The 12,310-nt window shown below is 44.5% G+C and overlaps 1 protein-coding gene and 1 long non-coding RNA gene across 4 annotated transcripts in view; one reads left to right on the top strand and one right to left on the bottom strand.

Moving 5' to 3' along the window:
* Window positions 1-12,310, bottom strand: part of STARD9 (StAR related lipid transfer domain containing 9) — a 149,024-nt gene that overhangs the window by 26,952 nt on the left and 109,762 nt on the right. The window contains 5 exon segments of the mRNA XM_078151366.1: window positions 2,784-3,252; window positions 3,734-3,924; window positions 9,924-10,033; window positions 10,241-10,323; window positions 11,818-11,955. Coding sequence (XP_078007492.1) covers window positions 2,784-3,252; window positions 3,734-3,924; window positions 9,924-10,033; window positions 10,241-10,323; window positions 11,818-11,955 — 991 coding nt within the window.
* Window positions 4,285-9,929, top strand: LOC110223726 (uncharacterized). Of its 3 annotated transcripts, none has more exons than XR_002328766.2 (4): window positions 4,285-4,374; window positions 6,508-6,589; window positions 8,103-8,221; window positions 9,149-9,929. It is a non-coding gene; the product is annotated as an uncharacterized LOC110223726 (long non-coding RNA). The 3 variants fall into 3 exon arrangements; XR_002328768.2 differs by having other exon boundaries at window positions 8,103-8,226; XR_002328767.2 differs by lacking the exon at window positions 8,103-8,221.

The following is a 12,310-nucleotide window of genomic DNA, read 5'->3' as shown; positions in this document are numbered from 1 at the left end:
CAGGCTGGTTGTTAGCCTTTGTTCTTGAAGAGGACCAAAATGACATCTCTAGGTTGGGGTCAGTGTACAGTGTGCCCGGCCACGGCTGATCAGACGAGCTCGGAAGGCTCTACCACACGTAGGGCACAAATAGTCCATATGAACATGTGGAATACAGATGTCTCTAAATTTGTGCATCTCACATTTCTTTTGAGCTACTGCGATTCTGCTTTACTCATAGAGCACAGTGTCTTCTTTGATGTGGGCTACATGGGCTAGCCTCTACAAGAAAGAGGCTGGCATCCTATGAGATCAAACAGAGAGAAGGAAAGAAAGGGTGGAGGCATAAAGAAACTTTGAGGGAAGGAGGAGATAAAGGTGGGAGTTCTTAATGAATGGCCTCAAGATTGAAAGGAAGGTAACCTATTGAGGTAGCAGGGTGGCAACAGAGTTAGCAATTTAAGGAGGTGATCTGGTATATAGCCCCTAATGGAAATGGGCAGCTAGGTGGCACAGTGAATAGAGAGTGCCAGTCCTGGAGTCAGGAAGACTCATCTTCCCAAGTTCAAATCTGGCCTCAAACATTTATTAGCTATGTGACCCTGGGCAAGTCACTTAACCTTCTTTGCCTCCATTTCCTCATCTGTAAAATGAGATGGTGAAAGAAAGGGCAAACCACTCCAGTATCTTTGCCAAGAAAACCCCAAATTGGGTCACAAAGAGTCAGATACCACTGAAAAATGTCTGCACGACAAAGACAACAATGACCCCAGTGAAAAATGTAATGAGGAGTCAATAAAAGGAATGCCTGTTCGGCCCAGTTCAGTTTAGACCATATAAATTCATAGTAGACTTGGTCCCTGAGGTATTGTGAATTCCATTAGGAGCACTGAATGGCTTGGGAGTAGAAGTGGAGAAGTTACAAACAGAGTCATCCAGGGTTAGCAAGAGGGTACCTAGAGAAGGAGGAGGAAGAAATCAGAGACAGAGAAGAGGAGGTTACTTAAATGGATAACCAGAAGGAGGTCAGGACTGTGATAGTTGGTAAGTGAGAATTAAACAGGAGGGACAGATTGGGAGGGACCAAGGAATCAAAAATCAAAATGAGAATGAAGGACAGTCTCAGGAGAAGTGAAGTTGTGAGAGACATGGAAGGACAGGAAGGACAATCAGAAAGGAAAACTTCAAAGTTCAGGGTCTTGAAAGTAGAGCGGTCTCCAATGATGGCAAGGTCTATGGCAGCAATTCACAAACTTTTTGGATTCAAGACCCCTTTATAGTCTTAAAAATTATTGTGGGCCCCAAAGAACTTTTGTTTATGTGGGTTCTATTTGCCAATATTTACCATACTCAAAATTAAAACATCTTAAAATTACTGTTAAAATTATAATATTATTATAAAAAGTTTTGACCTCATAGACCCCCTGAAAGAGTCTGAGTCCCCAGACTACACTTTGGGAACCAGTGGTCTAAGGTATGACTAGCACAGGAAGTAAGTGAAGGTAGAATGGAGGGGGAGTATATGGGAACTGAGGAGGCTCAAAAGGAGTCAGAAGGAAGGGTGTTAGTAGGGTCATAAATATGAATATTGTAGTCCCCAATAATAATGGCGTGGCATGGGGGGGGTTATTGTTCAGTGGTTTTTCAGTCCTGCGTCCAATTCTTGGTGACCCTACTTGGTGTTTTCTGGGCAAAGATACTGGATTGGTTTGCCATTTCCTTCTCCAGCTCATCTGAAAGATGAGGAAACTGAGGCAAACAGGGTTAAGTGATTTGCCCAGGGTCACACAGCTAGTCAGTGTCTGACCAGATTTCAACTCAGAAAAGTGAGTCTTCCTGACTCCAGGACTGGTACTCTATCCACTGTGCTACCCAGCTGCCCATGGGATAGCAGGCAGGGGAAGATTAAAAGTCTTAAGTGCTGAAGTCACCAAGAAGAAGGTGGGAGAGTGGGCTGGAGGTGGGTGGCAGGTGGCAAGATAAGGGAGACATGATGAGATATGATCAACTTTAGAAAAAGAGAGGATGGTTACTGAGTATGGTAAAAGAACAAGGAAAGGGTATATGGGCAGCAAGACTCTTCTTCCTGACTTTGTGTGGTCTAGAGTCAAAAGAAGGAATATCCAGCACTAGAGAAGGTGACAAGGGATAGGGCATCCCATCAGAAGAGTCAGGCTTTGGGGGCAGCTAGCTGGCATAGTGGATAGAGCACTGGCCCTGGATTCAGGAGGACCTGAGTTCAAATCCGGCCTCAGACACATAACACTTACTAGCTGTGTGACCCTGGGCAAGTCACTTAACCCCATTGCCTAACCAAAAAAAAAAAAAAGGCAGGCTTCAGTGAGCACTAGAAAGAGGAAGAAATGAGAAAAGATCAAGAGTGAATGGGAACTGATACCAAATTGGGGATTCCAAAGGGCACAGTAGAAGAGATGGATAGGGAAAAGGAACTGGGGGAGGGAGAATGGAGCAGGATTGAGATGAAATGAGGATGAGACTACAGAGAAAGTATAAAGTGAAAATAGATTTCTGAATAAACAAAAGCTCTCTGGGGTGAGCAATAATTTTCAAGACTTTAAAGGGTCTAGAGATCAAAAAGTTTGAGAACTGCCACCTTTGAAGGGATGGGATCAGGAGAGCAGGGAATTTGCTAGCCCGAATACAGAGGTTTATACCAAGCAGGCACATCAGGAGAATCGGGACTCAGGAAAGTGACACTCCAGAAAGGGCGGGTTACAAAGAGGGAGGTATTAACCAAGAATCCCATTCCTAGGCCCTACCCAGTTTACCTGTTACTCTTTTACCTTTGTGAGGGGGACAGAGAGAGGCCACAAAGTCTCTGGTTCCCCACGGAACTGATGCTACAGGAAGATCTGCTCTTTTTTTGAAAAGCTGGAAAGGTGGCATCCACACCCAGGTCCAATTCCACAGGCTGGCTCGGGTTGTCTTCCCAGCAGAGTGTTTCAAGCTGTTCAAGCCTTCTCTGGGCTTCCAAGAGTTTCTGCTTTTTGACAATCCTTTCCAACTGAAATTTGACTTTCTTGCGCCTGACTTTACGCTCTGCGGCCCAGAGGGCATTCCTCCAGAGGACCTGTAGCTGGACCAGCCGCTCGCGGTCCCCATCCAGCGAAGCTGAGGAGGTCTTTGGCCCAGTCTGAGGTTCAGCTTCATGGAAGATCTCAGGGTCTGTCTCAGCCAAGACACCATCCTGTTGCTGCTGCTGCTGCTGCAGGCTGGCCAAGCGGCTTTCCTCTCTGAGCAGCCATTGCTGGTCTAAAAACCAAGAAAACCCAGAAAGAAAGTCAGAGCTTGCCCCTCTACCTGTCTTGTGCCCACATGGGGAGGAGACGGGGGAGATTTCTGGCCTCTTAGCCACTCTGTGGTTGGGATGTGCAGCGAGCAAGAAGAGGGGAAAGATGCCGTAGTCCCTAGAACAGAGAGACCGATAACGCACAAACCAAAAGGGCCTGGAGCTGGGGTCTCACCCAGGACATGGGGGCTACACGGACAAACATGCATGTGCATGCGGGAAGGAGGAGAAGGGAGAGCAGTGCTTCTAAGGGGGAATGAGAATGTTGGTTTCCTTATTCACCTTTCTTGGGAGCCTTTTTCCAGTTCCCCGCCCCCATAATGTTTCCCTGCAACTCTGTAAGACTATAAACAACACAAGGAGGACAGATTAGAGCTGACACAGGAAAAGGGGGGAAAATGAAGAAATGAGGTGAGAGAGACACCTTAAATGATGGTCACCTACTGTCTTTGATCTGCTGGTTGATGAGGGCCTGCTCAAACTTCAGTTCCTGCTCAGCTCTGATCTGCCCAACTAGGATATCTTGCTTTAAATCCTCGACAAGGCGTTTCTGTTGGCAAATCTGCGTCCTGTGGGATACTGCTTGGTCCAGCTGCTTCTGGTGGTGTGCTTCAGGAACAACACCCCATACTCTCCTGTCACAGAAAGGGTTAGGAATTTCCATGAGGAAAGAAATCAACCATCTTGAGAAAGAGTGGCATATATTTCAGAGGGCACTCTTCCCAGGTCCTGGCTCTGGGTATGGGATCTTCCTTTTGGTCAAGCTAGGGACCGTCTGACTCCACTGACACCATCATGAGCCAGGGTGCCCTTAGGCATTCACTTTCTTTCAGAAGATTCTCCTTACTAAGTCTCCCCTTCGGCAAAGCCCTTGGGTCCAATATAGCAGAGAAGAATTTGGACCCAAGGTTGTGCTGCCTGTGGGAACTAGGAAGAACAAAGAGGAGGTGAGTTGGGTCACAAAGAGCCAGTGAGGTCACAGAGGCAGCAGGTAGAACTTTAGTCAAAAGTGATCTCTTCTAAATTTCTTAGGATGGAAGATTCAGGAAAAACAAGACATCATTTCAGTTAATAAGAATAGCCAGGTAAGAAAAGAGGCAAAACTTTATGTTTTTGGCAAAACTAAAGAGCTCTGGTTCCCCACCTCCCTGCCCCTGCCCTCTCTCTCTCTCTCTTTCTCCCCCTCTCCTTTTTTAGGCTCTGGGACTCCCTACCTTGCCAGGTAAGAAGTACAAGGAGCTACTCTTTGGCCTGCTGCTTCATTTCTGACCTGGGAAGCTTTGCTCCTCCTTAGGCAACTTAGGAGTCCCTTGCTTCTAGGGGCTCACCACATTAAAGCTAAACTTAGTGCAGACACCCCTAAACTTGGAACTCCCAAACTTAAAAGATCCATCATCCTCCCCAGTAGCTGGAATTATAGGCATTCACCACCATGCCTAGCTTTGGCCTTTGTTTGAAAAATGAATGGCCAAGTTTCACAGAGGCTATGCTACTTTTTGAAAATCAGATTAGAAACGAAGCAAAATTATTTTGCAAAATCCTTGGATTTTGTGGATTGTGAGGTGATTCTTTCCCCCCATTCCAAGAAGCTCTATCTTTGAGAAAACAAACTCTGTGGAGTGTTCATCTACTGCTGGAACCTCAATCCCTTAAACAAAAAGTGTATCTGTGACCTAGATGAAAGAGACAGACAGAAACACAAAAAAACAGACAGAGAGAGGAAGGGAGGAAGAGAGGAAAAAGAAGAGAGGAGAGAGAAAGAGGGGAGAGAAGAGAAGAAAGAATAGAGTGGTGATTAAAGAGAGTGAAGAAAAAGGAGGAAAGAGAGAAGAGGAAATATTCTAGAGGAATATTTCCATGTCTGCAAACAAGTTCAAGGCCAAGGGCCTACAGGAAAGAGCAGTGGGTTGAAATTTGAGAGGCCAGGTTCTTTAATGTCACTAAGTAGGAATAATTCATTTAAGTTTCTTCTTCTGAGAAACTGATAGTCACTATCTGAACCTTCTGCAATCCACTAAGGGCAGGGTACCTTGGGGTGTCTCCGAGGCTATTTCAGTCTCATGTCTATTTTCTATCAGATAGTACCTTTTTCCCCCCTGTGCAGAGACAGCACTAACACTGGAGCTAACACTATCCTGCAGACAGAGATAGGGAAAGAGGGAAGCTCAAGGTAGTCAGCAGGGAAGGAAAAGAAGGGTGAAGGAAGGATATCTACAATGTGCCAGGCACTATGCTCTTTTTTTTTTTTTTTAACAACTATTATCTTGTTTGATCCTCACTACAACCCTGCAAGGTGGATGCTGTTATTATCCTCATTTTACAGTTAAAGAAACTAAGGCAAACAGAAGTTAAGTTACTTGCCCAGGGTCATACAGCTAGTAAGTTGTCTGAGGCTGGATTTGAATTCAGGCCTTCCTCACTCCAAGCCCAGCGTTGTATCCAGTATACCACCTAGATGCTTCTAAGAAGTTAACAGAGCAGGAACTAGCATTGGGCAGCCAGGGCCTCACCCAAGCACCAATTAATGGGGAGGAAGAGGAAAAGAAACATTTTCTCCCACTTGGCCAAAGCTGTCCTGGTCTGCCAACCCTGAGATGCCGAAGCTATCATAACTCTCCTTCCAGAGTCACTTTCCCACTAGAACACACCAACTTCTGGGTGCTGCTTGGCCTGGGGACACTTGTGGTATTATCAGAAAGAAAATGAATAGCAAAGTGCCAGCCACCACTCTCTCCCACTCCAACAGCTTCCAAGACTGGCTGCCTTCTCTCTCAGTACCCCTGATCAACACAGGCAGGAGGAAACATTGGTATATGCTGGGCCCCATCCCCACTTTCCGACCCTACCCCTGGCGTTGTCAGTCACTAATCCCTTCTCTTCTGAAGCTCATTCCATTCTGTCCAGATTCTCATTGCTGTCACCTACCATCCTCCAAGTCATTCTTGCTCCTTCCAAATTAGAAGCACCGCCTTCCTGTCCACCCCAGCCACTGCTTCCTTCAGACATCCTGACTTCTCAGTTCCTCCCCCTCCTAAACTCCTAAGACCTTCTGATTCCATTTTATCTCAACACCCCTGCTTTAGTCGTAGGACAGCTTCACACTTGCCCCCTTGATCCTATTGACTGGTTTTCATTCCCGAGAGTCACAGATGGTTTAACTGAACCCTTGGCTGACACAGTATAGCTGGTGTGCTTTGAGTCATTCACCTTTCCTCTAGGCAGCACTGGGTGAAAGCACAGGGGTTCCCAAAGAAATGCCAAGATGCCCTCATGCAGCCTTACCAGAATACCAAGGAATAGGTGAGTACTGCAAGCAACTACCCTACTTCTTATGCATTAGGACACCACAATTACATAACTACGAGGGAGTCCAAGGCTAAGATGCTGGTGTTAGATTGGTTTCCTGACACCCAGGAAAAAGCACCTGTGATCACCTGTTTCTAGGCGAAAAGTCTAAATAAGCTGAATCAAAGTGACAAGTGCCCTATGTTGAATGGTAGTGCCTGTAGGACAGGGATTATCTAGGTTACACTGAAACAAAGAGAAAAGTGAGAAGCAGTCAGTAGACAGCGTTTCCCATGGTGCCTGGGTTGTCACTCCCTAACTCTATCTAACTAAATGGTTTACATGAAATGGATAAATTATTTAAAATTAAATTTATTTTATTTAAATTAAAATTATTTTTATTTATAATATATTATATATAGATATTATAATATTACATTATATATCACATTACATATAGATAATATATTGTATATTATAATATAATATATAAAATTTTATTTTATTTAAATTAAAATTATTTAAAATTAAATTATTTAAACTATTTAAAAGAATCTATCAGAGAAAGGTTCTCTGAACATCTATGTTCACCGCCAGCTTACTCTCTTTCCTTTCCACTCATGTTCTCCCCTCTGTGAAACTCTCCTCCTCCTCCTCCTCTGTCCCCAAGAAAAGCCAGACTCACTCCTCATAATGCAAATCACCACCTTCAAACAACAGATATGGGAGGAGACTGAAGAAGGGCTCCCTATGGGGATGTCTGGGAAGGCTGACAAATGATCAGGGCTGCAGGGACAACTGACATGTCACACAAACACAAACACACACACACACACAGAGTTGTAAACAAAACTAGCTCTCAACTAAACAGATCTGTTAAGTAGTAAGCAAGCACATTAAAAAATATTTTTTTACTAACCTTCCACTAAGTATTCAGGGGAAATCCTCAGCTAACCATCAGCTTGTGGGTCTATCCATCCACCAAGAAGGCAGCAGGTATGATCACCGCCCATTTTCAGTTTGTAACCTCCCAGCCTGCCTGGTCATCTGCTTCCAAAGGCTCCAACGGGCCCCTCCCTGACCCTCCTTTCTTTCTGCCTTTCCTTCTATCTCTTGCCTGATGCTTCAGAGGCTGGCACTTTCCACAGCATAATGCCGAGGTTCCTAGTCACTATGGCAGCGGCAGGGAGAGACCAACCAGACTGCTTCCCAGGCTCCAGACACTCAAGGCTGAGCCCCAAAGATCTCAAATTGGGCAACACTGTGGTTCCAGGAGTTGGCTTCTATGGAGAAAGGAGTCAGGCTGGTCACCTTTCCCTGTCCCTGGAGTCATTTCCGTGTTTTCAGGCATATCTACACACTCACCTCTGCCTAAATAAATAAGGTTAAGCCTCAGAGTAGGTGGAGACTCTGGAGTCTCCTAGAGTCTCCTGGGGTACCCTGCCCAAGGCCTGGAGCAACAGAATCTCCCCAACACAGACCCAATTCCAGCTCATCTGCTGATTTGTATTTTTCCCTAATCCTGCAGGTGCCCTCCCCAGTCCCTTTGCTCAACCAAGCTCAGGCTCCCACACCACACTGCCACCAGGTACACAGTAGGGAGAACTCGCCTATTGGACTGACGCCAAGACCCTGCGCTGGGTTCTGGTAAGGTGTGGTGCTAGTATCTCTATTTTGAAATCTCTTCCTAATCTTTTTGAAAGAAAGGACATATTTGGGATTTGACAGACCAGTCTCATCAGTGACTCTGGACTAGAGAGTCCTAGGAGATTTCATTCCACGAAAACAAGAAGGTCAAAGTTCCCATATGGACAAAAAAAAATTGTTGTATCAACACTTTTTGTCGTAGCAAAAAGCAAGAATGAATGAAAAATCGTTTATCAAGTGCTTACTATGTGCCAATTACTTGTGTTAAGTGCCAGGGACACAAACAGAATAAAAAGAAAAAGAAGGGAATACGGTGGGTTCCCATCAATTTTAAAATGGCTAAAAAACTGTGTTATACATATGCAATGGAATATTACTACACCATAAGAAATGAAGAATGTGAGGGGGCAACTAGGTGTTGCACTGGATGGAATACCAGCCCTGGAGTCAGGAGGACCTGAGTTCAAATCCGGTCTCAGATACATAACACTTACTAGCTGTGTGACTCTGGGCAAGTCACTTAACCCCATTGCCTAGCCAAAAAAAAAAAAAAGAAATGAAGAATGTGAAGAATACAGAAAAACTCAGGAAGATTTATATGAATTGATGGAAAGTACAATAAGTAACAGGATGACCAGAATAATGTAAAGGGAAAGTACAAGGGAACTCTCACCAAAGCAGTGACTAATCCCGATGCAGAGGACCCATGCTGAGACAGATCACACTGTCCTCCATGTTCCCCTCCAGCAGAGAGGGATGAACTCTAGGTGCAGAATGAGGCACATGTTGCCAGACATGGCCAATGGGTTGCTATGTTTTTATAGTTATACTTTGTCAACAAGAGAGAGTTCTATGGGGAGGTAGGAGGGGGATATATAGGAAACGACCAAGATACAAAAAAATCAATTATATCTTTTTTTTTTTAAGAGAAAGAAATTCAATTCGAAATAGAAGCAGAAAGGACAAACCACCACAGGAAGAATACAAAAGGAAGGCCAGAAGCAAACACAGACATCCAGGACAGCTTCAAAAGTTATTGTTGAATTTATCATAGACTTAAAAGGGAGAGCTGTATGTAGTGATAGATTCAGTTGCACATACCATCCTCTTTTATGTTCTCCTTTATATATGAAAATTCTCATTTTATTTAGTGTCAAATTCAGTTTTTTTTTAATTTAAAGAAAACAGAGCGAGTATCCAATGGGGATGAGAAAGCAGGAAACATGAAAAGCTGATTTAAGATGAAGGAATAGGGGAAAGAAAGCTATAAACCACCCAGGGGTCTTCAGAAGGAAATCATTCAGCCACATCCACTTCTCTCCATGCTGCTGTGTTCCTCTCTGTACCCCTCTATCCACCTAACCATCTGAAGAGCTTGGTGATTTTCCACTCCCTTCCCCCAAACCCTGGCCCCCTTAATGTGGAGTTGGGCTTCTCTTCATATTCCTCCTTACTTTGCCCAAATCAGTGTCTTTGCTGGGGGAATAAAAAAGATGTCCCTCTCCCTTTCCCCACACATAAAGATCATCAACAGAGAAGAAAGCTTTAGCCCTTCACTGACCCACACACTATAGCATCTTCCCCAAGGATACACTTGACACTTTGCTCCAGAATTTTTCTTTTTCATATAACTATATCTACCAGTGGAGGGTCTAGGTCTTTCAATGTCCCCATGCTAGAAGGGCCCATTGGCCTCACCTACCTGTCCTCCTCAAGCACAGAGGAAATCCTCAATTCGGGGGCAGTGATGTCACCATCCAAATCCAACCACTCCAGAGAGCAACTGCTGTTCCCAACAGAGACCTCTCCTAGCTGGGGACAAAAGGAGGAAATGGAATGAAGAAGCCATCATTCTCTCACCTCTGACCACCATTACTGGGCACATCTGTCAGGCTGAACTCATCCAGGTGGATTCTTGCAGGGCTGAAGGCCACAGTGGAAAAAGACACCTTCCTGGTGCTTCTCCCATGGCAAGAAGCACCATGGCTAGCAGCGACCTAAGAAACAGACCATACTTACCAATCTCTTCTGCCTTAGCGCAGCAGCCTCTGCTGGGTGAATGAAACGGAATTTCTGTGTTTCCCCCAGAATAATAATAGCTCCTTTGGGAAAAAGAAAGCAAAGGATTTAATACTGAGTCCTTACTGTGTGGCAGGTACTGTGCTAAGGGCTAGGTGTGTGGGCGCGTACACACGCACGCACACACACACACACATGCACACACACACACACACAAATTCAACTGTCCACCAACTGGATGGCAGTAAAAGCAGCTCAGGGAAGAAAAAGGGAAAGACATAACCATGGGGCCAGACTGGTAAGGGATGGCTTCCTTTGCTAAAATGATAACAATAGCTAGCATTCATATAGCACTAAGGTTTGCAAAAGCAATTAACAAATGTTATCTCATTTTATCCTCACAACAACAATAAAAATAATAATAACAACTAACATTGATTTTAGTGCTGAATATGTGCCAGATGTTGTGCTAAGTGCTTTAAAATTATTATCCCATTTGATCCCCACAACAATCCTAAGAGATTACAGCTACTATTTATCTTCATTTGACAGATGAGGAAACTGAGGCTGAGGAGTTAAAAATGACTTTCCCAGGTCACAAAGCTAGTATGCATTTGAGGCAATATTTGAACTCGGGCCCTTCTGACTCCACGTCCAGCACTCCATCCATTAGGCCACCTTGCTGCCTAGGGAAGTCTGGTAAGATTTCAAGTGTTAGATTCATCCACAAACATGGAGCTAACTGGCAGGTCGATTCTCTCCATCCTAGGCTTCTGCCACTGGATTCCCTCTCCTACAAGCAAGTGGGAAATTTTCAAATCCAGATGAATCTCAAAAAAAGACTGACACTAAACAGAGGTTCTGTTGCCATTTTTTTCCTTAATTTTTTTTTATCATGAACTTAATTATCAAAAAACAATTTCAAAATACACAGGATGGCAAAAGAAAGGCTTATTTATCCATTGATTTCCATTCTGTACAGTTTGGTTTCTTGTTAAAGCAAATTTAACAAGGTAGCAACAAAATTGCCCTGTTTGTGTGCCCTTCTCAACTTTTTTTTGCATTTTTAATGCTTTTTTCTGCTCTCTTTGTTTTCCCATCCTTTTTACTGTCCACAAAATCGCCCCTCCCCCCAACACAAATGCCCATCTCATAACAAGTACAGTCAAGCTCAGTAAAGTCAAATTCAGCGAGAACAGATCCCTGCAGACCACAGATTGGCTTATTTAAGCTGTAATTTCTTTTGTTTAACACTGCCCAATGACATTGCAATCTGGTTCCTTGTTTTATGGGCAGCATTTGCAGGTAGAAAGTTTGATACCTCTCCTCTAGCCACGTGCACATCAGAACATTAGTTCCATTGTCTTTTCTGGATCAGGTTCATAAAAAGAGAGCTTCCTGTTACTCTTGGGAAGCTTAGAAGGCTCTATTCCAAAGGCTTTCCCATTCCCCAGAATGGTGATTTCCGACTAAGAACTGCTGGCCATGCATGGTTACAGCAGCTCAAAGCACCCCAATTTCCCCATTTCCAGAATGCAAAGAGAAGACACTGAGAGGGAGGGGTCCAACAAGCTTACCTTGTGTCAGGCGACAGGAGTCAGTGACCTCCTGGCCATTGACAATGCAGCGGGCTCCCAGGGCAGGCTGAAGTGTGACCACACCACGTGCACTGGTGATGGTACAGTGGTCTCTTTCTATCCACTGACCCTGAAGGACTGGGGAAAATGCTAGTCACAATGGGCCACAGGGTCACTTTATAGGGCAACTTCATTCTTTCCATGAGAAAATCGAAGTCCAAGCCTGGAAAACCTCGAAGCAAGAACATCAGGCAGAAAAGAGACCCCATTCCTTCTTCTCAGTCTGCTCTAGAAATTATTTCTACTTTGGGTCCGCTCCCAACCCTGCTGACCCAAAACCAAATCTCAAGTAGCAGAAACAGGAATAAGCACGTTGGCTACCAAGTGCTCCAGAGTTTATTTCTTTTTTAAGCAAATGCTTTATGGATGCTTTCTTATATCCCTAACACTTTCCCATCCCCCAGCCAATAGAACCTTCTCTTGAACCAAAGGG

This window comes from Phascolarctos cinereus, unplaced genomic scaffold (assembly GCF_003287225.1).
Source record: "Phascolarctos cinereus isolate Bilbo 61053 unplaced genomic scaffold, phaCin_HiC Scaffold_3;HRSCAF=262, whole genome shotgun sequence".
Classification (NCBI taxonomy): domain Eukaryota; kingdom Metazoa; phylum Chordata; class Mammalia; order Diprotodontia; family Phascolarctidae; genus Phascolarctos; species Phascolarctos cinereus.
The sequence above is the reverse complement of the archived record's forward strand: the minus strand, read 5'-3'. Positions and strand labels throughout refer to the sequence as shown.